General features: G+C 43.7%; 2 protein-coding genes and 1 long non-coding RNA gene across 5 annotated transcripts in view; 2 read left to right on the forward strand and 1 right to left on the reverse strand.

Moving 5' to 3' along the window:
- The first annotated feature begins 391 nt into the window (after nt 1-391).
- MATN3 (matrilin 3) lies at nt 392-21,775 on the forward strand. The gene is made up of 8 exons (XM_042933609.1): nt 392-608; nt 5,633-6,199; nt 9,246-9,371; nt 10,149-10,274; nt 11,904-12,029; nt 15,669-15,794; nt 19,383-19,493; nt 21,640-21,775. The coding sequence occupies exons 1-8, from the start codon at nt 392-394 to the stop codon at nt 21,693-21,695; spliced, it is 1,455 nt and encodes a 484-aa protein (XP_042789543.1). The 3' UTR covers nt 21,696-21,775.
- Nucleotides 15,155-24,588, reverse strand: LOC122216586. 2 transcript variants are annotated; one of them, XR_006200979.1, is made up of 4 exons: nt 24,391-24,588; nt 23,222-23,344; nt 17,474-18,143; nt 15,155-17,043 (listed from the first exon to the last, which is right to left on the reverse strand). It is a non-coding gene; the product is annotated as an uncharacterized LOC122216586 (long non-coding RNA). The 2 variants fall into 2 exon arrangements; XR_006200978.1 differs by having other exon boundaries at nt 15,155-18,143.
- A 70-nt stretch (nt 24,589-24,658) lies between these two features.
- The window catches only part of WDR35 (WD repeat domain 35), a 59,126-nt gene continuing 57,030 nt past the window's right edge, over nt 24,659-26,754 (forward strand). For both annotated transcript variants that reach the window (XM_042933610.1, XM_042933611.1), the window contains exons 1-2: nt 24,659-24,788; nt 25,478-25,595. In XM_042933610.1, coding sequence (XP_042789544.1) covers nt 24,765-24,788; nt 25,478-25,595 — 142 coding nt within the window. In that variant the 5' untranslated portion in view covers nt 24,659-24,764. The remainder of the gene's footprint in view (nt 24,789-25,477; nt 25,596-26,754) is intronic.

Genomic DNA, 26,754 nt, shown 5'->3' on the forward strand with positions numbered 1-26,754 from the left:
GGGCTGCGGCCGGGAGGGGGTTCGCAGGCCAGGACCCAGGTTTCAGGAGAGGCGGGGCGCGGGCAGGAGGCGCCCGGACGAGCCCACCCAGACGAGGCCCGGCGGGGGCCTCCGCGGGCCGGGCTCCAGGCACCGCGCCGCCGCCGGCTCGCCCAGACATTCCGTTTCTGCCGCCGGAATGCGCGCACAGGCTCCCGCGGCGCCCGGCCGCTCCTCCCCGGCGCGGCGCCCGGTGGCGGCCCGGCAGGCGGAGTGGGCGGGGCCACGGGGTGGGCGGGGCGCGGGGCGGCGGGACCTTTAAATTGGCCTCCTTGGCGCGGGGCTCAGGCCCGCAGCTGCAGGAACGAGCGAGCCCTCGACGACAGACCCCTGCAGGAGTACAGAGCCCGCCATGCTGCGCCACCTCCCGGGACTGCTCCTGCTGCTCTGGCCGCTGCTGCTGCTGCCGCCGCCGACCCCCGCCGCCCCCGGCCCCCTGGCCCGCCCGGGCTCGCGGAGGCTGGGGATGCGCGGCCCAGCGGGCAGCCCCGGGCGCCGCCCTGCCCCCGCTGCCCCCACCGGCGCGCCCTATTCCGGGACCGGCCAGCCCGGCGGGGCCCGCGGCGCAGGTACGGGGGCGGCAGTGGGACCCCGGCTCGGGAGGGACGCGAGCGGCCACCAGGGAGGGACAGCCGGCAGAAGGGAGGGAGGGAAGGAGGGAGGCCCAGGCGGGAAGGATGAGTGGTAAGGGAAGCGGAGCATCGACCTGGAGAAGCCCCGTGCAGCCGCCAAGTGTTCCGTCCATCCCAGCCTGAGCCAGACTGCGATGCGAGACAAAGAATCCGGTTTCCCGATGAAGCCTGTGGGGAAACCGGTCCAGAAAGGGGAAGGGCGATGCCCAAAGTCACTCCTAGTGGGGACTAGAATTTGGGTCACCTGAAGCTAAAAGTCCAGGCCCTTCCGTCTGCAATTTGGGCCTGGAGGATGGGGCAGCGCGGGAACGCCTCTCAGCGTTCTGGTGCCAGCCCCTACCTCTGAACAAACCTTTTCTTCCTGAGATTCTGCCTTTAGTTCTCTGGAAATCACTTCATCGATAGCCCCACTTCTGTGTGTGTGACCCTTCCTCCCCTGGCCACAGCCTTCAGGCTGTCTTGGTCCAGTCTAGGATCTGGACCAGAATTCAAACTGGACTTCACACGGGGTGGAGGCAGGGGAGGGGGGGATATCGGGGGTGGGGGTGGGGTGGGGGTGTGAGTCTAAGAAGGAAACCTGAGAGGCCCCCTGGATGGCCCCAGACCTGTCTTGTAACCATCCTGGTCTCCATGTCTTCTGCCAAGACCAGGTGTCATGCTCCAACTGACTGGGTCCCAATCCCAACCTTTACTCACTTAGATCCTCAAACACCAGGACGCTGGGTCTTTGGCGAACAATTCCGTTTCCCTGATTGGTCAGTAGTTGGTTCCTCTGGCAGAGGTTCCTAGTACAGCAGAGCTGGAAGAGCATCTGACACAACCTCTAAAAGCACATAAACAGAGGTTTATCAAATGGCTGAGCAAATCAGTGTCAGAGCCCAGAATAAAACTCCTGAGGGCTCTAAAATCCTACACAAGGGTCTTTCCACTGCTACAGCCTACCAAGCTCTTAAAATGGTTTACATACAACTTTATCTTCATTACCAAAATGTCCAGTTTCAGTCTTGCTGAAGATGGGCTGCATCAAACCATTTTCTGGGTCTCCAGTCTCATTCACCCAGTGACGCTTTATGCCTCAGGTTGATTTGTTTCATCTCTCCCCTTCTGCACCTTTCTGGATAATGTTGAGAAGGAGCCAAAGGACTCATTCCTGCATCAGCCCCAGTGGGCTGGATTTGAAATGGTGACAGCATTGGAACCAGGGAGTACCAGGGTTCACAAAGGTTAATTTCAGTGGTAACCTACTGGTTGCTCCAGGATGGGAGGAAGGGTGGGGTTGGGAGTGTAGGGAAGCCTTTCTTCTAAAAGGTAACCTTACCTCTTGGTCCTGACCCACCTCCCTTGGGGATGGGACTGGGAGAGGGAGGAGGGATTCTGCATGGGGTGTTCATGTTCCTCCAAAGCAGCACTGGTCCTGCATTACTTGAAATCCAAACTGATCTTGAATGCAAAGCCTTTAATAAACATTACATGTCACCCTTTTTCAAATTGCCTTCTTTCTGCACCCAGAAATTGCTACGCTTTGCTATAGGCTTTTATTTCTAGCAGGACTATCAGAAATCAGCAAAATTGGAAGTATGGAAATCTTTTAGGAAATTCGGATTCTCACTTTCTTGGTTTCTGAGAATCAAAGCGCTGCCATCTATCTAGTAAAGGGGAGTGAGATTCAAAACCAGTGATATTGCAGAGGGCGTCCAATCAGGAAGTAACCAGATGTTCACAGAATGTCTTGCCATCGACGTTGAGTCTCCCTGTATTAGTTTTCTATTGATACTGTTATGAATTAGCACAAACTTAGTGACTTAAAAACAGCACATATGTATTAAGTAAGTGTTCTGTAGATCAGAAGTCTCACACTAGTCTCAAAGGGCTAAAATTGTGTCAGCAGGGCTGTTTCCCTTTGGGGAAGGTCTAGGGGAGACTGTTTCCTTGCCCGGTTCAGCATGTAGAGGCTGCCTTCACTCTTTGGCTCATGGCCTTTTCCCTATTTTCAAAGCCACCAAAGGCAGGCTGAGTCTCCTCTCCTGCCTCTCTTCCACTTTTAGGGGCCTCTGTAATTACATCAGACCCATCCCAATAGTTCAGGATGAACTCCCTTCTTAAGGTCATTAACTTAATCACATCTGCAAAGTCTTTCTCCCAGATAAAGTAACATACTTATAGGTTCCGGGGATTAGGGCATAGACATCTTTGGGGGGAGGGAGCATGATTCTGTCCACCATATCCCTCTGACACAGGATTCCATGTGAGAAGGAAGGAATCATGCATATTTACTAAAAGAACACAACCTTGGCGTTAGTAAGGACACCATTTGGGTGTTAGTGAAATCATTGTCAAATATGGGCTCACCATGTATTTATCCTTTTACTCCAGTTATGCAGAAATACCTATATCTATGTCCATGGAGGATTTTCAGTATGATTCTTCTTCCTTGTTCCTGATGCATGGTAATCAAGGGATGAAATGAAATTCTGGGGTTTTTTGTTTTTTTTTTTAAAGAATTAATTCCTTTTGACTTAACTAAATATATGACATACAGCATATTTCAGGGTGGTGACTCAGAGACAACAAGCAGGATGTTTACTAGGTACATGAGATAATGTTGATTTTTTTGTGGTGGAAAATACTGCCTCAGAAAGAGAAAGCCATGCAGTGAAAAGCCCCTTTAGGCTGGGAGTCAGGAAACTTGGAATCTAGTCCATGATCTGCTGTTTTCTGACTCCTACACCTCCCTGAACCTCAGTCGTCTCACCTGTAAAATGGGTATAAAAACAACTTCTGCACCTCTGAAGGTTGTTCACAGAGTTACTGTGTTGGTACAATAACTGTGATCTCTAAGATGTTATTGAAATAAGGTATGGTTTATTTTTTTAATTGAATACCTCCAGGAAGCTGGGTAAAACCAAGAGGATAATTTTCAGTTTTTATTTATTTATTTAAAAAAATTTTTTTAACGTTTATTTATTTTTGAGATAGAGAGAGAGACAGAGCATGAATGGGGGAGGGTCAGAGAGAGGGAGACACAGAATCCGAAACAGGCTCCAGGCTCTGAGCTGTCAGCACAGAGCCTGACGCGGGGCTCGAACTCACAGATCGCAAGACCATGACCTGAGCCGAAGTCGGCCCCCCAACCGACTGAGCCACCCAAGAGCCCCGATAATTTTCAGTTTTTAAAGAAAACTATATAAAGGCATCAATCCTGTTCCAGATTGGGCTTTTTCTGTCACAACCCGTCTTGCCTAGGAGTTTGTTTTGAATCCATCTTTTCCCCTGGATCACTGTGTAAATTGCCTTCTTTTTTTTTTACATTTTTTTTTTTTAACGTTTATTTATTTTTGAGACAGAGAGAGACAGAGCGTGAACAGGGGAGGGGCAGAGAGAGAGGGAGACAGAGAATCGGAAACAGGCTCCAGGCTCTGAGCTGTCAGCACAGAGCCCGACGTGGGGCTCGAACTCACAGACCACGAGATCATGACCTGAGCCGAAGTCGGACACTTAACCGACCGAGCCACCCAGGCGCCCCTAAATTGCCTTCTTACAGTAGCATCACCTTCCAGCCCCCTGCTAAGAAAGGCAAGAACCCTGGTTGATGCTTCATGCTCAAGCATCAGTTACATTTCCATTTAGGACTTGGTGTATATGATGAGTGGTGTGTGTGTGTGTGTGTGTGTGTGTGTGTGTGTGTGTGTGTAGAGGAGGAGGAGGAGGAATGAATTGAAAAAGATGTTTAATACCTGGCTTTTCTCTCAGCCAGTCCTGACTTTATGACTTGATTTTGGTGGCTGGGAGAGGGAGGAGTGTAGAATGAGATTGGGGGAGAAGGAGAAGAAGGCAGAGACGGAAACAAAGCTTTGCGGTGTTACTGCAACTTGCTTGGTACTTTTAAGTAGGAAAGATACAAGCTCCTTTGCTTCTGTAGCCCCAGGGCTTAATATGTGGGAGGCCCTCAAGAAAGTATCTGGTGGATGAAAAAAGTGAAAAGGGGGTGACCATGAGAGGTTGGTGGGGGCAGAGGGTGGGCACCAGTGGACGTCTCTGCTTCTGAAAACCAGACACACGCACAGAGTTGGAAGCACAGCGGACGTGGGTCAGATTTAAAAAAAATTTTTTTTATGTTTATTTATTTTTGAGAGAGAGAGAGAGAGAGAGAGAGAGACCGAGCGAGCAGGGGAAGGGCAGAGAGGGAGGGAGACAGAATCCCAAGTAGGCTCCGTACCATCAGCACAGAGCCCAATGCAGGGCTTGAACCCATGAACCGTGAGATCATGACCCGAGCTGAAACCAAGAGTTGGACACTTACCCGACTGAGCCACCCAGGCATCCCACACGGGTCAGATTAAGTTGTTGTCATTCTTCTTCCCACTCTCAGGCTTGTGGGGCCCCAGAGTTCGCTAAACCTGATGAATGATGAGAAGGAGGGGGCATTTAGGGCTTCCCTTGGGTCAGTTTTTCCTTAGCACTGGAGTAGGAGAAGGAAATCTCCAGAAAAGCAGTAGTGTGCTTGCCTTGAACTGCAACATTGCCTGAGGTGTCTGTGAGGCCTGGACAGTGTGCAGGTAGGCTGTCCTGAGCTCACCTTTCACACCATTTGGGGACACTGTCCCATTGGCTCATGGCCAAGGTGCCTGAGAAAGATCTGGAATCCATTCATTCCTGGGAGTCAAGAGGAATCTTGGGAACAAAACTTGAAGCAGAGGGATGAGGTTCTAGGTGAAATTTTGGGGTTCAGCCAGCCTGTAGGTGAGATATTTGGAGAAACTTCACCCCCCGATGTGAATTCTTAGTAAGGAATTTGGACGGCCTTGGAGTTTTCAACATCTAAAGGGAGGATGGTCTTGGGGAAGATAACAGACAGTGGGGTCTCCAACACCAGGGCTCTCTGGGTGTGAGGATGACTCCATTGCTGATTGGGATCAGATTATTGGTTAGTCATGCCTGTTTTCCCACACCCTCCTTTGCAGGTGTTTGCAAGAGCAAGCCCTTGGACTTGGTGTTCATCATTGATAGCTCTCGCAGTGTGCGGCCCCTGGAGTTCACCAAGGTGAAAACCTTTGTCTCCCAGATAATCGACACTCTGGACATTGGGGCAGCGGACACACGGGTGGCGGTGGTGAACTATGCTAGCACCGTGAAGATTGAGTTCCATCTCCAGACCCACTCGGATAAGCAGTCGCTGAAGCGGGCTGTGGCCAGGATCACACCCTTGTCTACAGGCACCATGTCGGGTCTGGCTATCCAGACAGCGATGGATGAGGCCTTCACGGTGGAGGCAGGAGCCCGGGGGCCCACATCCAACATCCCTAAGGTGGCCATCATTGTGACAGACGGAAGACCTCAGGACCAGGTGAATGAGGTGGCCGCTCGGGCCCGGGCATCTGGTATTGAGCTCTATGCCGTGGGCGTGGACCGGGCAGACATGGAGTCCCTCAAGATGATCGCCAGTGAGCCCCTAGATGAGCATGTTTTCTATGTGGAGACCTATGGGGTCATCGAGAAACTTTCCTCTAGATTCCAGGAGACCTTTTGTGGTAAGTCTTTGCTCTCAAATAGAAAAGATGTTGTATTCAGACACTGTGTATCCAAAGAAAAAGAAATAAAAGATTTATTCTTTTTTTTTGGGGGGGGGGGGGTGGAAACTGGAAAACCAAAATATAAGCAGTGCTTTTCTTGTTTTTGTTTTTTTTTTTTTACCAACATAAACACACTTTGTTGGTTGAGGAATATAGAGTTGCTTTATATGTAACTTGGTTTGCTCATAAAATCTTCATGTTTGCATTAGAAAAGTGAAGGTCTAGAAATATCCAGGATAAATGATCCTGCTGTTCCCTGACTGGGTCAGAGAAAAATAAAAATAAAAAACTCAAGACACCTCTTTTCTCCCCTCTGCCCACAACTCCATTTTCCCCAGATATTTTCTTTAGCTTTACCATCTCTGAATGTCACAGAATTCTACCTGTTTTCCTGCAGAAAACAAGGAGCAGCAGCTGTCTGTCTGTCCATGGAAGGATCAGCTGGCCTGTTTTCCAGTGTAACTGGCAGTCAGGGTTCTGCTTATTCCCTAGATACACTAGTTTTCAGATTTTGTTCTTCCTCTGACTATTCTTCATGGAGGGATGGGATTAGGAATTAGGGAGGTTGGGATTTCAGCTCACTTGTGAGGTAGCAAGAAGCAGATTAAAAAAAATCATTGTTACTGTCCTTCTGTCTTTTTCCCTTTAGGATGGAGTTTGAATATGAGTATGTTAATTAAAAAAATTTTTTTTAAGTGTTTATTTATTTATTTTTGAGAGAGAGACACAGAGACAGAGCATGAGCAGGGGAGGGGCAGAGAGAGACGAAGACACAGAATCTGAAGCAGGCTCCAGGCTCCGAGCTGTCAGCACAGAGCCTGCCTGACCCAGGGCTCAAACTCACGAACCGGGAGATCATGACCTGAGCCAAAGTTGGATGCTCAACAGACTGAGCCACCCAGGCACCCCTGAGCATGCTAATTTAATTGGAACTTTTAGCAGTCAAATCCATGAATATGAATTTACTTAAGGCTGGGCTTTATTTTTAGTCACTGATCAGAGTTATGGATGTGTGAGACTCATACTTTTTTAAGTTTCTTTTTTCTACTATCTATCCATCTGCCTGTCTGTCTATCTTTCTCTATCTATATTCATGCTTTAGTTTTTAAAATCATTTAGAGGTATAGTCTTTCAAAGCCCTCCATGGAGTTATCCAAACAGGTATGGGCAAATTTTTAGTTCAGGTGAATTTTATTATTTTTATTTTTTATTTTTAGTTTTTTAATTTATTTTGAGAGAACGAGTGCATGCATGTATGTGTGTGCGTGCGTGCACATGAACAGAGGGGGTGGTGGAGAGAGAGGGAGAGAGAGAATACCAAACAGACTCCGTGCTGTCAGAACAGAGCCCCACATGGGACTCGATCTCACAAACCATGAGATCATGACCTGAGCCGAAATCAAGAGTTGAATGTTTAACCAACTGAGCCACCCAGGTGCCCCTGGTTCAGGTGAATTTTAAAATGTAGATACCGTTTGCTATGTAATCTATTCCCCATCTCTTTATTTGATGTATATTAATTAATCACTGATGATATGAAGATAAAGATATTCCTTCCCTACTATCAAGCAATAAAAATAGTTTGGGGGTGGTGATGAGACAAACAAGTGAATCAATAATTACAATTGCAAATTTTAAGGAGTCTTTATATCAGAATTAATGTGGAACTCAGCAATCACCAGTTTGTCAGGAAATGGGAGATGAAGTCTTGGTCTGGAGCTAAGTTTGGCCTCATCTCAACCAGACCTGGCTGGTGGCCCCTTGTCTTTCCTGTCCCAAGACACTGGGCCTTCACAAGCTATCCTTGGCTTTGGTGGCATCTACTTAGTATTCATTGGTTTCTCAAAAGAACATGGCTTTCTTTCTCCCAGGAAAACCCCTTATGCTTGTGGGTGAGAGCTTTTCCATAAAGATGCTGGTCTGTGGCAGAGTTGGGTCTCACAGCTAGCACCTGGGTTTGGGCTTGAAGGCCATAAAGTAGCAAGTGGTGAGTGGCAATCTTTTCCTTCTGGTACAAAAGGCCTGCTTGTTCTGGGGGAAAAAATCCCCTCTCTATGGAAAAAAGACTGAGGGCCAGCTTGTTGTAGTCAACGGGTTGGAAAGATCATCCCATGAAAAGGCCCTTCTTGGGCAAATATTAGCCTTGACCTGTTGCCAAAGCAGTCGAGGCTGGGTTACCTGCCCAGGGATGCCAGCCTCCTCCAACAGTCCTCCTTGGTTTCTCAGAAATGACTAAATTCATTGATTCTTCTTCAAGGCGTGTCACTAGGGGAAAAAAAAAATCCAATGAGATATTAACAACTCCAGGAGCGAAACGATGGGTATGCAGTTTAGCTAACATAATCTCATTTATTCTGGTCTTCCTTTTCTTTTCACCTGCTTGCATCAAGCATGTGAGTTTATTCTCCTTGCAGATATTAGAGGCCCTGAAGTTTCATACATAAACATTTGGGCTCAAGCGCCATGCTGCACATTCAGGCATTGCCCTCCACCATTTGCATGTTCAAATATGTATTGCCGCCCTAGAGTGAGAGAGTTCCAGGCCCAGAGGGATGCCTGCCTGTGACTTCTGTTTTGACACAAATGATAGAGCCCTTGGAAACCAGATCTCTGGCTGCAATAGGCCAGCTAGCTCGTAGACCTTCAAGAAGTACATTGTAGTTCTCCCCATGTCTTGCAGTTGGGAAGTAAAAAGTCTTTTTTCCTGAACAGGTGGATAAATTGAAGACCTGACCCATGTAAGTGCTTGGCTTTGGTTCCCAATTCAAAATTTCCTTTCTCTTTGAGAGAGTTGACAATAAAATCTGTAATTTTAAATTCATAACATTATTAGTTGAAGAGTGGTATTTCTAATAAGCCAGAGGCCAAAAACAAATACCCAGTGTTTATAGTGAACTATAATTGGAGAGGAACCCAGAGAGTGATGTCTCTCTGACATGGAAGAGAGTTATCTGGAATGTGTCTTATGTGTCGATACTGACTATTGTAAACTTCCTGTGCACAGCCCTGGACCCGTGTGCACTTGGCACACACCAGTGCCAGCACGTGTGCATCAGTGATGGGGAAGGCAGATACCACTGTGAGTGTAGCCAAGGATATTCCCTGAACGCCGATATGAAGACATGCTCAGGTGAGGCTTGCTCAGGGATGGTGTCTGACTGCTACTTACCTGGGGACCTACTCTCTAGGGTTTGGACTGGCCGTATGCTTTTCTCCTGACTGCCTTTTGGTTGGCTTACTCTTGCTTATCCACGTTTTTCCTCCAAAATTGTTGCAGAAAAGTGAGAGGAGAAAAGTGAGGTAATATCTAAATCAGCTTATTTATAGTACTTATTATTAGTTTTAGAGAAAAGGGTTAGTAGGGAAATGGGTTAGGAAGGAAGGGGGCCAACACTTTTGGTCCTTTTGAGGATTTGGAACTTTTCCTGGATTTTACTTAATTAAATACAAGCTTCCCCTTTGTCCCTGTGACCAAAGCTGCTTATTGAATTTAGACACAGAAGAAACTTTAGGGAGCTTCTCACTCATCTAGTATATGAATACTCACATATAATCAATAAAGATGGGAATTAGGTGTATTTTTTTTTTAATCCTAGAAAAAAGTTTTTGAGAGGAAGGAAACTTAGAGATTATTTAATTCAACATACTCATTTTATAGACGATGAAATGGAGACACAACAGAGGAAGAAGACTTACCCATGTCATAGGGTCTGTTAGTGAAAGAGCTAACACAGGACTTTAGTTCCCAACCTCCTGTCCTGTAGTCTTCCTGTTGTGCTGAGCTGCCTTGTTTCAGTAGCAGTGTGTGTGTGTGTGTGTGTGTGTGTGTGTGTGTGTGTGTGTAGTGGCTCAATTAATTTACCACGTTTTCTGTGTGTTTACATTTGTCCCGATCATCTTTTGATAGCTACCAATAAGTGTGCTCTTAACACTCATGGATGTGAACACATCTGTGTGAATGATAGAACTGGCTCTTATCACTGTGAGTGCTATGAAGGTTACACCTTGAATGAAGACAAGAAAACATGTTCAGGTAAGTGGGAGAGGAGGGTTTACTTTTGCTACCTCCCTATCTATATGCCTCCCTAGCTGGTGTTGGAGGCATAGGTCATGCTGACAAGACACTTGGTTGGTTTTTCTCTCTTGGGGTTTTCCCATTTCTGACTTGTCTAGTAAGTCAGACCAGTCTTATTAGACAAGTCAGAAATGGCAGGATGTATGTATCATGGGCCACACGCATGAGTGTGTTGTTCATTTCCATCTCTGTACCAAGCCCTTTCAGTGCTTTCCAGATGCTGAAGACAGTTTAGTAGGTTAAAATCAAAGAACGCTCCACAAGGTATTTATTACCTACCATGGGAAAAACAGTTACTTCATAGCGGAGAAACCTGGCAGGCATTACTTGAACCAAGTGGTCAGAGTGAACACCTCCAGTAATGCCCTGCGGTGACATCATGCATCTCCTGACATGATGTCCTGAGGGCACCATAGTACTTCTGTTGTATTCTTGCTAAACATCCAGAATCATGAGGAAACTTCAAACAAACCTAAACTTGGAGACATTCTACAAAGTGATTTTCCACCGTTTCTCGGAAGTGTCAAGGTCATGAAAGATAAAGACTGAGCTAGGGACATGTGACAATGAAATGCAATGTGAGTCCTAGATCGGATCCTGGACCAGGAAAAGGACATTAGTGGCGGAACAAATGGCAAAATTTGAATGAGGGTCTGTAGATTAGTTAATAGTACTGTGTCAGCGTTAATTTCCCAGTTTTGATAATTGTACCATGGTTGTGTGGGATGCTAACATTTGGGGAGATGGGTGAGTACAGGAATTTTTGTACTATTTTTGGAACTTTTTCATATGCCTTGCGATGATTTCAAAGTGAAAAGTTTAAAGATAAAAAGTAGTTGAAAAGTATCCTGTCTGCATACAGAAAAGTGCGCTGAGTTTGGGTCTTGAGTTCTGATGCTGCTCTGAGTCAGTTGGTTTCCTTTGGATTCAGCTTCCTCACTTATTTATTTATTTTTTTTTACTGTTTATTTATTGTTGAGAGAGAGACAGAGTGTAAGCGGGGGAGGGGCAGAGAGAGAGGGAGACACAGAATACGAAGCAGGCTCCAGGCTCTGAGCTGTCAGCACAGAGCCTGACATGGGGCTCAAACCCACGAATCGTGAGATCATGACCTGAGCTGAAGTCAGACGCTTAACTGACTGAGCCACCCAGGCGCCCCTCAGCTTCCTCACTTATAACAGGAGAGGGCTGAATTACAGTTTCTTCAGATTCAAATTTGATGTCTTTCTAAATCTAGTGTAATTAGCCACATATTTGCTGGTATCCCTCTGATTCAGCGTAAATACAATAAGTCCTGAAGGAATGCTTTAGAAAGTATTTATGAGATACTTAGATTATAAAAACTCCTTCTTGGTGATTTTGAAGATCAGTTGGGGAAAGATGAAGAATAAGCACTGTGTGTGCAGGATTTTGTTTAACTCAGCCAACGTCCAGTATGAGCCAATAGTACGGATGGCTGTGGAAAGTTTGTAATAGGAAAGTTTGCCTCTTATATATTTCTAGCTGCAAGTAAGAAGATTGTTATGTACGGGTAATATAAAAATTTTCTACTTTTCATTTCTCTTCTCCTGGACTTCTGTTTGGCAGCTCAAGATCAATGTGCTTTTGGTACACATGGCTGTCAGCACATTTGTGTGAATGACAGAGGTGGGTCTCATCACTGTGAATGCTACGAAGGCTACACTCTGAACGCAGATAATAAAACGTGTTCCGGTAAGGTCCCCTGAACAAATTCTTTCGTTGTTGGCTCTTTGTATGGCAGGAAACCAAGTTCCAATTCACGTAGTGAGCGGTTCTTAAAGACAGTTTAAAGAGTCGGACTTTAGACCGTCCACGGTACTTATAGACAAAGACACACATAGCTCAGACAGCAGTGAGCTCGCTTCATTTTGCAAATACAGCTCACTTCAGAAATGGGTAGGGAGCGGGGGAGATGAGAAGAGCTAATTGAATGTAGGGTCTTGATCCAGGAAAATTTTATAGCTCTGTATACTGGGGACTTGTAAAGCAAATGGGAACTTTAAAGGAAGTCAGTTGGACAGTAACTATTTGGTGTGATAGGCTGAACTGATCTTTTTCCAATTAAAACTTGGCCAGGAACTTTTCTGTAGCGTTAATCTTAAAGCTGGATCCTTTTAGTAAAGGAGACTTTGTCAATGACTAAATTAGACCCACACAGATCTTCCAGTAAGTTTGAAGTAAGTTGTTCCCTGACAGTTTCTAGATGATCAATCTTCAGTGAATCTGAGCCTTATGACTTGGCCAATCCTCATTAATTTGATTTAAACTCACTGGCAGAACAGGGTGGCATTTATAATGTAAAAACACTTTCTAAGAGAAATTTGTGCCTCTCAAGGCGGTGTTTAATTTTGGCATATTCAAACTTTTAAATAAGATTTTTATGTATATGTTCCTATCCCTTGAGGAGAGATATTATGTGACCTTTTGAAGAGAGAATAAGGGAAATGGCAAATCACCAATTCCCTTTAAAAAAAAAAAAAAAAAAGAGGGGCGCCTGGGTGGCTGAGTTGGTTAAGCATTCGACTTCAGCTCAGGTCATAATCTCCCTGCTCATGAGTTCGAGCTCCGCATCGGGCTCTTTGCTGTCAGCCTGGAGCCTGCTTCGGATCTTCTGTCCCCCTCTCTCTGCCCCTCTCTGGTTCTCTCTCTTTCTCTCTCTCAAAATAAATAAATAAACTTAAAAAAATAAGAAAAATAGGGGTGCCTGGGTGGCTCAGTCAGTTAAGCGTCTGATTCTTGATCTCAGCTCAGGTCTTGAGATCAGCGTCCTGAGTTCAAGCCCCATGTTGGTCTCCACACTGGGCATCCAGCCTACTTAAAAAAAAAAAGAAAAGTAAAAGAAAACAAAACAAATCAATTAAAGAATACTGAGTACCTATTTTTTTCCAGGACTGTGCAAAATGCTGTGGGGATGTAAAGAAATGCATTTTGTGTCTCTGAGCAACTTCTAGACTGGGTGCAAAGAGAACCAACACCTTGAGAAAGCAGAGACTAGCCAGGAAGAGGGGTAGACAGTAACCGAGGGCTGTGGATGCTGGGGAGGTGGGCTGCCTGGAGAAGGGTATGGAGTGGGTAGGGCAGTAGGTGAGCCGTGAGGATGGTGAAGGTTTAGACAGAGGACTGGAGAGCCAGATGGCCAAGGAGAGTGGCTTGTGTTGGTTTGCTCAGTGATAGGACTAAGTCCATTGGGGTGGAGAAGCCTCATGGCTGTACTTCTCAAACTGGTTACAAATATCCCACTTGGTACCTTAAGCCACCAGGAACACTGAAGACCTCGAAAAAGGAAACTAAAACAAATGTACACTTAAATTAACAGATATTATGGAATAAAGTAGAACATTTTATTTTGAAAAAATCAAAGAAAGTGTTCAGTTAGGGCAGACTACCCCAGGCAATACTCCCAGGTCACAATATCCAACATTCTTCAGTGCCTGCTGTATGCTGTGCATGGTTCTAGGCATTTGCTGTGAGCAACTTTATGAGGAAACAAGGCACAGACAGGTTGAATAACTTGGCCCTGGTCACTCAGCTAGTGAGTAGCAGAGTGAGGATTTGAACCCAGGCCCTTACTCTGGTGGTTACACATGCTCTCAAACACCAAGCCATACTGTTTCATGGTTGCAAAGGTAGCTAGAAGAGCAAGGCCAGGTTGTGGAAAGTTAGTGTTTATATATTTTAAAGTAATGATGGATACTGTTCTAAAGCTGGGGTACGTAACCTGGGTCACATCCCCTCCAATGGCCTGCTTTCCCCTGCTGGCCGGTAGCAAGGCTTGTAGATTAAATGTGGAGCCCCGGATTGGGGGGGTTGGGGGTGGAGGCATGGCCCGTTGTCGTCGGTAGAGCCGCTGGTAGCCTGGGATGAGGGGAAAAACGAAACATTCTGCTATTTGGCATTTTGCTAGAAAAATCTGAAGTAATGAAGGGGAATATCAATGTTAAAGCTGGAAAGATGATCTATGAATAAATTATGTAGAGACTTGCATTTCACTCAAAGCTCTTTTATTAAAAAAATTGTTTTTAATGTTCATTTATTTTTGAGAGAGAGAGACAGAGACAGAGTGTGAGTGGGGGAGGAGCAGAGAGAAAGGGAGGAAGACACAGAATCCGAAGCAGGCTCCAGGCTCTGAGCTGTCAGCACAGAGCCGGATGCAGGGCTTGAACTCATGAACGGTGAGATCATGATCTGAGCTGAAGTCGGACGCTTAACCAACTGAGCCACCCAGGTGCCCCAAAGCTCTTTTATAGGCAATAGTGAGCCATGGAAGTTTCCTGAGTGTGGAGGAACACTTAAGAGTTAGAGGGGGACAAACCAGTTAGGTTGGTCTCCTGTGATGTTGGACGAAGAACCTGTGTTTCCATGAAAGACTTTCTGGGTTTATTAAGGGAGACCTGCTGTTTTCATTTGTCCTGGGCCAGTGTGGACATGGGACCAGACAAGCACAGCACTTTTGTCTGCTCTCCACTCAAATATGGGCAAATCATCTACCTCCTTGTAATATATTTACTGTGACAGATAATAAACACCTCACTATCCAAACATACACATCTCCTCACCATCATCACTGTTATTGCTATCTCTTTGTGTATGTGTGCATATGTGCTCAGGCTCGTGTTTTCTCTCCCACTTTGTACACTTTTTTTTTTAATGTTTATTTTTTGAAAGAGAGAGTGCAAGCCAGGGAGAGGCAGAGAGAGAGAGAGAGAGAGGGAGAGAGAAATCGCAGGCAGATTCCATACTGTCCACGCAGAGCCTGTCGCGGGGCTCGAACACACAAACTATGAGATCATGACCTGAGCCGAAACCCAGAACTGGACGCTTAACTGACTGAGCCACCCAGGCACCCTTTTCCCACTTTGTACACCCTTAAGGCCAGGCCGTTGGTCAACACAGCATCAAATTTAGCTCCATGCACAAGTGGGTCTCTAATACATTATTTTTGGTGATGGTGATGATGATCCATGTGTGGCTGGAGATGTTGGAGGCATTCGTGGTCATCACGAAAAGCCAAAGGTAAGGTCTGATCCATATAATCAAAGTCAGAACTGGCCAGGAGCAAGGCAGGAAAGAAAGAGAAGGCACCCCCTAGATATCTGCAAGAAATGAAAGGGAAAAGGGGGGAGCCAGGAAAAGGCGAGGCTAGAGGCATGTGAGATGTAGAACAGGAAAACAGGCTTTCTCCTGAAAAGTGGGAGATTTGTTGCTGACAACTGAAGGGTTCATCCTCAGCATCTGTTGCCTCCATACCGAAGCTTTTCTCACCCAGAAATCTGCATTTGGTTTCCTGCTGTAACTTGGGAATATTTTCTTTCCTGCCGCGCTCCCGGCCAGTTCTCAGCAAGTGTGCTCTGGGCTCTCACGGCTGCCAGCACATCTGTGTGGACGACGGGGCAGCGGCCTATCACTGCGAGTGTTATGCCGGCTACACCTTGAATGAAGACAGGAAGACGTGCTCAGGTAAAGACTGGACTTCAAGCCTATGTCATTTGGAAGGACAATCTTCCAGGAGGAAGCCTTCCTCTCCAAGTCTGAAGCACAGTCCTGATTGTTCCTCCCAGTCCGAATCCTCCAGTGGCTCTGAGTTGTCTTCAGAATGAAACCATTCTGCCCACGGCCATTCATCCCTCGTGGGTCCTTCCTCTGTCTTTGTTTCTCTTTCTAATCAAAGTCCTGTCCTAAGTTAGAGTTTCTGTTGTGGTGGTGGTAAGACACATAACGTACAACTTCACATTTTAAACATTTTTAAGATGTTTTAAAAGTATAGTTAAGTGGAGTGCATTCCTATTGTGCAACCATCCCACACTCCATCCATAGCATTTGATCATTGCAAACTGAAGCTCTGTACCTGTCCCCTCTCTCCCTGCCCCTGGTGACCTCTCTTCTTCACCCGGTCACTCCCTTTATCCCCAGATTCGTTCCTTTCCACGTCCTGTGCTCCACCACGTGGATGTTCCGGAAACATGCCCTGCCCGTTTCCACCCTCTGCTGGGATCCCCTTCCCTTGCCACTTTTGCTCGTCAAAATCCAAGAACTGCATCCTTGCCAACATTTGGTTTTGTTGCATTAATTTTTTGCCAGTCTCATCGATGCAAAAAAGTATCTCCCCGTGGTCTTTATTTCTTTCATTTCCTGGTTGCTAGAGAGGTTAAGCACCTCTTCCTGTATTTTTTGGTCATTTCAGTTTCTTATTGGGAAATGCTATTTATGCCCTTATTTTTCTATCTGGTTATTTGTATTTTTCTTACTGACTCAAAGGAACTTTTCACATCTCTGGATATAAATTTTTGTGTGTGTGTGTGTTGGAAATATCTTCTAGACTGTGTTTATATTTTTACTAAAGGATGTGTCTACAGCAGTATTCATAATATTTTCATTAGTGCAGTAACTTTATTAGTGTTTATTTTCAATATGCTTCATTACCTGCATAAGTGTTCTCTAAATTACCTTGTGTGAATCGAATACTGCAAAAGAGTGTTTGTTTGTTTCTTTAATTTCCAGGCCTAGTTTTAATTTTATCCCCTCTACCAGGGTTCCCCTTCTACTTCTGTTGAGCTCTGCCCTCTTTCAACGCAGGATGCCTTGTGTTGTGGTTACTTGTGTGTTCCTTCAACCATTCCTTCATCCATTTGGCAAATAGAGTGCCTACTATGTGCTAGGCACTAGGTATATAATTGTGAACAAAGTAAGTATGGTCTTCGATAATAGTCTAAGGGGAAAAGACAAGGAAGTGACAATTTATAAATGAAATAAGAGCCAGGGGTAAAGAACAGGGTCCTCAGACAGTGTGGGTTGGGGGAATGCCTGGATGAGGAAGTGACATCTGAGACCCGAGCATCAGCCATAGTTAGGTTGGGATTGGGGGGCTGGCAGATGGAGGGAGAGCAATGCCACAGTCTGTGCTTGTGCGGTGGTGGCTTTGGTGGGAGAGGAGGGGAGAAAAGCCAGTGTGAGGGAAGCATGACCAGCCAGAAGAAGCGTGGTATTAGATAGCTGGGAGAGTGAGGCAGGGGCCAAGTCCTGCTGATCTACTGGGGTGAGGGCAAGGAGTTTATATTTTATTCTATGGGAAATGGGAAGTCACTGGAGAGTTTTAAGCAGCAGAGGCATTCTGTTTATATTTTCACAAGTCACCCTACCTGCTGTGTGGATTGCAGGGGATGAAAAGCAGAAGACGGGACCAGTCGGAGGCTGTTGCAGTGGTCCCAGTTTGGGCGAGGAGGGTGGCAGTGGTGACAGAAGCAAGATGATTTCAGATACTTTTCAGAGGCAGAATGAACAGGAACCGGGAATAGGGCAGGAGAGGAATAAGGATGATTTTCCTATTTCAGCCTTGAGCAGCTGGGAGGAGGATGAGGTATCTCGGTTGAGGTGAGGAAGACTGAGGCTGAAGCAGATTTTGGGAGCAAAGTCAGAGTTTGGGACTTGTATGTTTATGCTCCTGTAGACTGTGAATTCCAATCCCTGAAGGTAGTAGATGTCTGTATTCCTAGCCTCCTCCACGGCCCCTGACAGTTACTTGGTAATTACTTCTTCATTTGAAGTACGGATGGATCAGCTTCTTGAGGAGGGCGAGGGTAATAGGGAGCAGCTTGCTTCTAGAATTTGAATATGTCAGGGTACTGTCACCCTATCTAGGTGTTTAATCCTCAGAAACATCAGTCTTGGGCATTTTTTCTTCTCCTGGAAAATGGGGATTCCAGTATAATTTATGACGGGTTAGGTAACGACCTCACTTGTCTAGCCATTCACTTATTTTCTCAGCAAGTGTTTGTGGAGCTACTCATATATCTAGTACCCTGTCAGGTCCTGAGGAAGGAATGGGAGACAAATCAATGTTTTTGTAGTTTGCAGTGTATAAGTCTTGTACTTCTTTTGTTAATTTTTTCCTAAAGATTTTATTCTTTTTGATGATATTGTGAATGGATCTATCTCTCAACTTTCAATTGTGCTATATCCTAGTTTTAAATTTTCTGTGGAGTGTTTTAATTAGAATACCCCGCTAAGCCCTTGCTCTCATAGAGCTTATAGTCTATCAGGCGAGATAACACTGGAAAAGTATTCTAAGTGCCAACTATATGCTCTGTACAGGAATGATGGGCATGTACTTAATTTCAGTAGCTACTTTCTGGCTTACTGACTGACTGGTTTGGACTGGCTATCCCTAAAAGTCAGCAGGATTTGGACAGGTAGGTAGATTATATTTAATCAAGTGAATTTATGGTCCCCTCAATAGCCTATCTTTGTAGAATGTAGGAGAAAATGTGGGAGCAAAGGACCACTCCCTGTCCTCAGACGGTGGTACCACCCGACTGCAAGATTGTATACCAGTCTTCAGACCTGGGAAGTTACTCTTACTTCTGTTAGGCAACTTTGGGGGCTGTGATACTGAGTAGGAATAGCTGCCTCACTGTATTTCAGAAAGAACTAGAAGTTAGCATTATCATTCTCCCAGGTTCTTTGCTTAAATGTTGATACCAACCTGAATTTTTTAGTTCCAAAGTATTTATGGGTAAGAACTAGAACTCTCAATTCAGACCATCCAATAGAATAAGAGTCTGTATAGGACATCAGGAATTATCCTTGAATTTAATCCCTTTATTTCATTTTATTCATTTAATCCTTGAATATTTTGGCCAAAGAGAGAACTGTTTTCCTCATTTTCATGTCTTAATAAGGACACAGTATCATAATAAGATTAATTATCTTAGCTCTGTATGTTTGGCTTGCGCCTACATCAACTTTTTAAAATTTTCCTTCATATCACAGAAAGTTTCCAATGATCACAAAAGTATAGAGAATATAGTGAACTCTCATATAACCAACACCCAGCTTTGGCAACTGTAAGCACTTCCCAACATCTAATTCAATTTCTTCTGTGACATTAGCATTCCAAAGTATTTTCTCCTCTTTCTGTGTGCTTATACCCTTTTACCTCCTGGAAAATGCATTTAGGTAAGTCTTAAAAATGGAAGTATTGAATTATAGATTTCTTGACTTGCTATGATTTCTAATTAGCTGTAACATTTTGTATACTGTCATCATCAGCCATTCAAGAAGCACGAAGACTCATCTCCACAGAAGATGCTTGTGGATGTGAAGCCACTCTGGCATTCCAGGATAAGGTCAACTCCTATCTGCAGAGACTGAACGCCAAACATATCCTTTCTGGAAGGTTTTCTGCTTCTGCTTTAAGCCACCCTCGGTAGTACAACTGAGCCAAACATTTTAGGACATTCCATGGGATAAGGGCCCTATTCATTACATTTTAAGATGAGCAATAGTAATACAGTGTTTATTTTTTTAGAGTTCTTTTAAAATATTTTAATAGACTGTTTTCCCCAGTTAGTATTTACATGTTAAAAGCTGCCTATTTGTTTCTCTAGTGCTTTTCCAGTAGTATATGCTAATTGAGTTCTTATTAACAGATGGAGCTATTATGCTAGGATCCCTTAATATGGCTCAGTTCAGAATCTGTGCATGTACAGAATGAGTTAGCTGACTAGTGAGGCAATAGCTCAGACAGCACATATACTGGCTAGCCAAGTGGTCAAAAGCAGATTTCAAAATGTAACATGTAAGAAATGTGTAAGATTTCAAAATGTACCATCTAAGAAACTGTAAAAATCAGTTATTTTATTTTTAATTTTTTAAAAATATTTATTTATTTTTGACAGAGACAGAGAGAGAGAGAGACAGAGCATGAGTGGGGGAGGAGCAGAGAGAGAGGGAGACACAGAATCCAAAGCAGGCCCCAGGCTCTGAGCTGTCAGCACAGAGCCCAACACGGGGCTTGAACTCACAAACCTTGAGATCATGACCTGAGCCGAAGTCGAACGCTCAACCGACTGAGCCACCCAGGTACCCCTAAAAATCAGTTCTTTAACCAAAGGAGTAATTCAGGAAAAGTACTTTTTCTTAGCTCAAGTTAACAACACTGTCCCTAGGGATCTTAGAGGAATGGTATTCAAATGGTGATAGGGACATGGGGGTGGTGCACAGAAAGTTGTACCAATTCATTTGCAAATCCTTAAGTTGACCTGCCTAAAATGCTACAGGGACTCAGTTGGCATTCTCTGTTCCCATTTCTCACTTCACATCGCTGTTCTCCTGACTTTACACCAGGAAGGCATATCTCTTACCCAGCCTCAATCTTCTAAGGTGAACTTCTTGGAAAAGTAAAATCTCCAGAGAGCCAAACAAAGGGATGGATGGTTCAACAGTTTTTAAATCAAGGCCTCATAAACACCACTCCCCCAATTTATTCCATTAAGAGATACTTTTCCAATTAAAGTTTGCCTTTCATCTTTCATTTTTAGTAATTTTATGCCAAAGTTTGTAATTTATTTGTTGTTTGATCAATTACATGCTTATATTAGTTGTAATGATAACTCAATCCAGATGATTAAAAATACTGGAGGCCTTATGGTCAAAGAAAATTAATTTAAAGGTAATTTCAATATCAATGTTTATGTGCTTGTTGTTTGTGTTAAGTTTATTTCAAAGAAGTGTTAATAGAGATCAAGAAAAGATTTCCAAGATTCAAAGTAGAATAAAATTCTGTGGAGAAAGTAGAAAGTAAATGTAAAGTCAAGGAAATACAAATTCCTTTATTTTAAATATTTTATTTTGGAAGAATGATAGTAGGTATTGATTCAGTATGGTATTAATATTACATAAGACATTTGGAAAACTAATTTAGATTTTATTTTAAAAAATCAGTATTTTTAATATGGCAGAAATTACATATTTTGTAACTAAAATTTATGATGAAAATTTTCATCTAATTTAAATATGCACAAGGCAGCATTTATTTGTCAAAATTATTTTAGGGGATCGGAGCAAAAAGTTTGAAGACAAGGGCTCTGTATCATCTCTGAAGACCACTGCTTTGTAACAGGACTCTAAAGAACAGAACTTAGGAGTTTTAGGTTAAATTAGACTTTGCTGAGAAAATAATTTCACTCTTTTTCTTCTTTATTTACAATAGAATGTAATTATTCTCATTTATCTTGTATTTAAGTGTATGAAACTGTGTTTCTGTTTTCTGATGTTTAAAAATGAGGGTACCTTGGCTCAGTTGGTTGAACGTCAGACTTCAGCTCAGGTCACGATCTCATGGTTTGTGGGTTCAAGCCCCGTGTTGGGCTCTGTGCTGACAGCTCAGAGCCCAGAGCCTGCTTCGGATCCTGTGTCTCCCTCTCTCTGTGTCCCTCCCCTGCTCATGCTCTGTCTCTCTCTCTCTCAAAAATAAATAAAAAACATTAAAAAAAAAAAAAAGGCATTGGCCTTAACAACTAGTCACTTGATGACATTTTAGGGAAGCTGCAAGAAAATGAATCTGGACAAATACATCATTAAATTACTCAAAATTTTCACCTGGAAATACGGAGAGCTTGGTGTGTTTGATACTTTTGCATACTTCCATGTTCCTGCTAATATCTGCCCTTGCAATTGCCTGAATATTACTGGATAAACAGTATGAGGATCTTCTAGAGAATCGGTGTCATTTTTTAAAGGCAATAAACATTCACATCCTTAAGAGCAAACTTTAGTGTCTCTAAGCTATGACTGTGAAACGATTGGTAGGAAATAGAACGAAAAGTTTAATATTTCTTTATTTACCAATTGAGCCATTTAATTTTTAAATGTTTATATTAGTAAGATAACCATACTTACAATGGGAACTTTTGACCTATTTTCTCTTGATAGTATTTATAGTATAAACCAGACTTACTACTCAGAGTGTAAATTGTATGGAGTATTTACACATAAAAAAGTTCATATAACTAAATTGAGGTGAATATAATTTAGCACTGTTTAACACTTTATTTTTTGCTCTTTTTTTGCTAGAGTATTACTGAAGCTGTGATCAGGGGATTGTAATACACATCTCTAAAAATAGATCAAGTGAACATTACATGAAACATTATAAGAAACATGTAACTAAAGATTTTAGTTTTGAATTAAGAGTGTTATCTTTATACCAAGGAAAAACTATCCTACTTTATCTTTACTGTTTTACCTTAGGATCCAATCAATAAAATTATATTTTTATAAATATCACTCTAACAAGTAACAAAAGTAATGTTGTCTTTTTAAATTTTAGTGATAAGCGTAACCATTCTTCACTTATACATTTGATATATGTATTTTATTTTTCAGCTTGAAAGCTTATAGTTTTTAGAGAAACAGTCCTTTAAATTGTGTATTACTGAATTTTTTTTTTTTTTTTGGTTTGTATTGTCTTCAGTATAATAAAACGTTAATATCTTTACATATTATTGTCATGACTTTTTCTGGCGACCCATATCAATTTTGTCTATTAACATATTTCCTTAAATTAGACTGAATTAACAATTATTTTGAATATATAACAGTTTCTTATCAAAGGACACAATGTGGTAACTCTTCCTATAATCTCATAACTTTTAAGGTTAAAAACGTAAATTCAGGTTAAATAAGCTTTAATTGAGAATATTTTGGGAGAGGGAATAGAACAAAATTACCTAAATTTGGATAAAATAATGAAGGTATATTGACATAAGCACCTGAAAAATAAATATCACCTACAGATGTAAGCCCAAAATCAGTCAAAAATCTAAAACAGAAACTTTAAAAGGAAGAAATGAAAAATAAATACATCAAGGCAGTATACAGTATATGAAACATACATGGTTGTTTCTCAACATTTTTGAAAGGAGATGACTTAGAGCAGTATTATTTTCCAAACTTATTTCAACACAGAATCCGTAATATCTATTAATATATCATAGAGAAAAGGTGCTATAGAAGGAATAAATGAGAAGGCACGTGCAAGCACTAGGGGAAAGTATTTAAAGAGATGATTTTTCAAGTGTGACCACCAACAACCAGTTTCAACTTACCATCTCTTAAACTTGACCAGTTGATTGGAATCCCCTGACTTAGATAGTTCTGGTTTGTTTCATGAGTCCAGTATAGGGAGCTTGTGCACAGGTGCCAACATATCTTCAGAATTCAGCTTGATGCTGAAAAAACAGATACACACATTTGAAAGCAAATATATTGTCTGAATGGGATGGGGGTTACGTTTGGAAAGAATTTCTCAGGGAGACCTGATTTGTACATTCGGCTAGGCACAATTGGCAGAGAGGACAGGAACATCAGGGGATATGTAAGATGGCCTTGGAGGCAGAAAGCATATGGACTTGCTTAGAAGGGGGGCACGATAGTAGACATTTCGGTATCCAAGGAAAATCTAATTTTAGCTGGGATTTAGATTTGATAGGAAAGGCACTGTGACCATTGTCAATTCTTGAATGTGCTGGGTGAGGCAACAGACTCCCTTCAAAGGATCTGAACATTATTTGCCTGAAATTGGGAAAGACTAGGTGGGGAAATTAGCTGCTGCTGCTACTGCTGCTGCTGCTGCATAAAGTACATTCTAGATTATACAACTCAACAGCAGTGGCCGCAGAATATGGTAAAAGGGAAAATCAGATATAAATTAGAAAATGGGTTAGACTAAGTAATTTCGTGGGATTTTCTACCCCGTGCCCAAATTGCTGTGCTTTGTAACTCTCCAAGCATTCAAAAAGGACAAGGGAGATTGAAGAATTAAGGTAGAAAAAGAAGAGAATACAGAATAGTCGTTCTCAGGCCAGGGATCAAACACCAACTTTAATTACTCAAAAACGGAAGGCTATGCCCAAATGGCAATTACATGCTGCAATGGCCCAAAGCTCATATATATACTCCTTGACATGTACCATTGGGCTGCAGTAACACCTGAAATAAGCTGTTAAAAAGTTCTAAAACAAACAGAATAAACGCAATCTCCTAAAAACTGCTCCAGAGGGTTCTCCAATCCTCAAAGGAATAAGGGAAGGTTTACAGACTTCAAAAATGTACGTTGGCGCTTCCTTGTGGCCCACGGCGCCAGCCGGCCAAACACAGTAAATGACTTTCCACAATGCTGGATCTCTGGGGCTTACAAAATACCCAATCACCGTGACCTCAGGCGCCTTTGCTTGAGTTGATTTTAACACCCCAGGCAAGTTCCACCGCGACCTACTGAGGTTTAGCCTGCTCTTCGAGCCGCTCGAAAAGCAGACAGCTGAGGTGAAGGCAAGGCGCTGAGGGACACCGAGCTGGCCCCCCAGGCGTAGGGCAAAAAGGCCCAGAAACAAAGCAACCAGCCCCAACCACAAGGGCCGTCTGCTGTCTGCTGCTACTCCAACACCCCGATCTCCGCGCAGGCGCACGACGCCCGGCGGTGCGACGCCGCCGCCGGAAGTGTCTCTCAGCGCCCCGGATGCGCCTGGGCGGCGGTGGTTGCCAGGGCGACAGGCGCTTCTAAGAGCTTCTGGTACTCGCGACGGGAGACTTAGAAAAAGGTTTCCTTTGGCGGGCCTGGACGGCTGGGGTCGTCTTCTCGGGGTTCCCAGGATGTTCTTTTACCTGAGCAAGAAAGTGAGTTTTCCCGCTGACGCCCTAGCTCCTCCTCTGTTCTCGCGTCCTGCAGGCGAATCCCGCATCCTGTCCCGCATCCTTCGCCTTCCCACCTCGCACCTTCCTGCCTCGTCCAGCCTCGGACCTCCTCCTTCGGGTCCCGAGTCCCAGATAATTCTCGGCGGAGCCAACAGCCCTTTCGCACGACTCTCTCCCATTCCTGCCCCCTGCCTGAGTCTTTTTGGGGACCTCAGCAGGACAGATCACTGCGTGCTTCCCTACCGCTCCTTCTCCACCTGTTGATCCAGGTGACTTCAATTCACTGGATCGTCATGGGCTGGCGGGCGAGAGAAAAGTAATAATAAAAGGGTATCCTAAGTGTTATGTGTGGAAAGGGAATATGGATCAATGGTATGGATTTATACCTCTTTTCCCCGTTTCCTTCCTTTAAAATTTCTCAGGTGACTCTCCCATTGGGTTCCTCTGCAGTCAGTGCCCTTCTTGTGTGCCCCCCCCGCCCGCCGTCCTTTGGAAAATGGTAGGGCGCGGGGCAGTTCAGGGGATCGTGCCATGCCCATTTTCCTAACAGTACACTCTCTACAAGGCTGACCATTTTTTATTTCTTGGGGGGATTTCTTCAGCCTGCATCTGTAACTCACTTTCCAACTCCTCCATGAAAAGCTGTGAGAGTGGCTGTGGTTGTTTTTCAGGTCGCCATTCCCGATAACGTAAAGCTGAAATGTGTATCTTGGAACAAGGACCAAGGATTCATAGCATGTGGTGGTGAAGACGGATTACTGAAAGTTTTGAAATTAGAGACACAGACAGGTAAATGAAAGCAAGCCCAAGTGTTTGAACTGGATGGAAAATAGCCTAGTATCGTTTGTTCGGTGAGATTTGCTCTTGGTATTTGTCACTATGCAGTTCTAATTCTTTTAAAATGAAAAACAAACAAACAAGACTCCAAACATTCAGTGCTGTTTTTATAGAGTATTTTTGCAGTAAAGTTCAGAGAACATCGAATGTAAATATCAAATGGCTTTTACTCAAGTTATTGATGGAAAATGAAAAAGAATGAAGAATGCAAACTAAGTCACTACATTGCCTTGTGCTATGTCTATTTATTCTGCTCTATTACTTAGAGTTTAAGAAAAATGACAATTTGAGTTTTTTTTTTTAAATTTTTTTAAACATTTATTTATTTTTGAGACAGAGAGAGACAGAGCATGAACAGGGGAGGGGCAGAGAGAGAGGGAGACACAGAATCGGAAACAGGCTCCAGGGTCTGAGCAGTCAGCACAGAGCCCGTTGCGGGGCTCGAACTCACATACCGCGAGATGGTGACCTGAGCCGAAGTCGGATGCTTAACCGACTGAGCCACCCAGGCACCCCGACAATTTGAGTTTTAATAAGGTCACAAAATCTCACATTTTGTCACATTTGGAGGCTGGTGTCATCTTTTCTGCTTATCAGATATGTTAATAATTATTCACCTAGTTCCGGAGAACAGAAAATGAGATGTTTAAAAACATTTTTGTTTATAAGTTCCTTGTGTTTACAGCTTGATTTGTCTTTTTTTAGTTCTCTGGAATCATAGCAGCTTCACATTTCTTTAGCATCCCTAGTGTTGCTGTAGAATGGAGAGCTAGACAGTCCCCCGATCTAAGTTGGAGATGTAGGTAAGGTGATTGGAGTTGGAACCTCAGCCCTATCTTTGGGCTTTAGTTCACTCTTCTGTAAGATAAAGGGCTGAAGCAAATTACATTTTGGATTCAGAGCCTCTACACTTGACCCGTGGGGTCTTTGCACTTGGTATTTCTGAGTCTGGACTCCTCCTCCTCCTTTCTCCAGAAAGCCTTCCCTGGCTCTCCCTTCCTCCAATCTAAATCAGTCTCCCTCTGTTACTGTCTCTTCTTATGGCTTTATTTTCTCAATTTATGATTTTACATATATGCATATATATTTATGTGGGTGGGTGAGTGTGTGT

Source organism: Panthera leo, chromosome A3, assembly GCF_018350215.1.
Source record: "Panthera leo isolate Ple1 chromosome A3, P.leo_Ple1_pat1.1, whole genome shotgun sequence".
In the NCBI taxonomy this organism is placed as follows: Eukaryota; Metazoa; Chordata; class Mammalia; order Carnivora; family Felidae; genus Panthera; species Panthera leo.

What these genes read in the sequence shown, in the direction of transcription:
- MATN3 (XM_042933609.1), top strand. Translation starts at nt 392, where the DNA reads ATGCTGCGCCACCTCCCGGGACTGCTCCTGCTGCTCTGGCCGCTGCTG. An exon ending in AGACAAGAAAACATGTTCAG is followed by an intron (nt 10,275 to 11,903) that starts GTAAGTGGGAGA and finishes TCTGTTTGGCAG; the next exon opens with CTCAAGATCAATGTGCTTTT. An exon ending in AGACAGGAAGACGTGCTCAG is followed by an intron (nt 15,795 to 19,382) that starts GTAAAGACTGGA and finishes TGTCATCATCAG; the next exon opens with CCATTCAAGAAGCACGAAGA.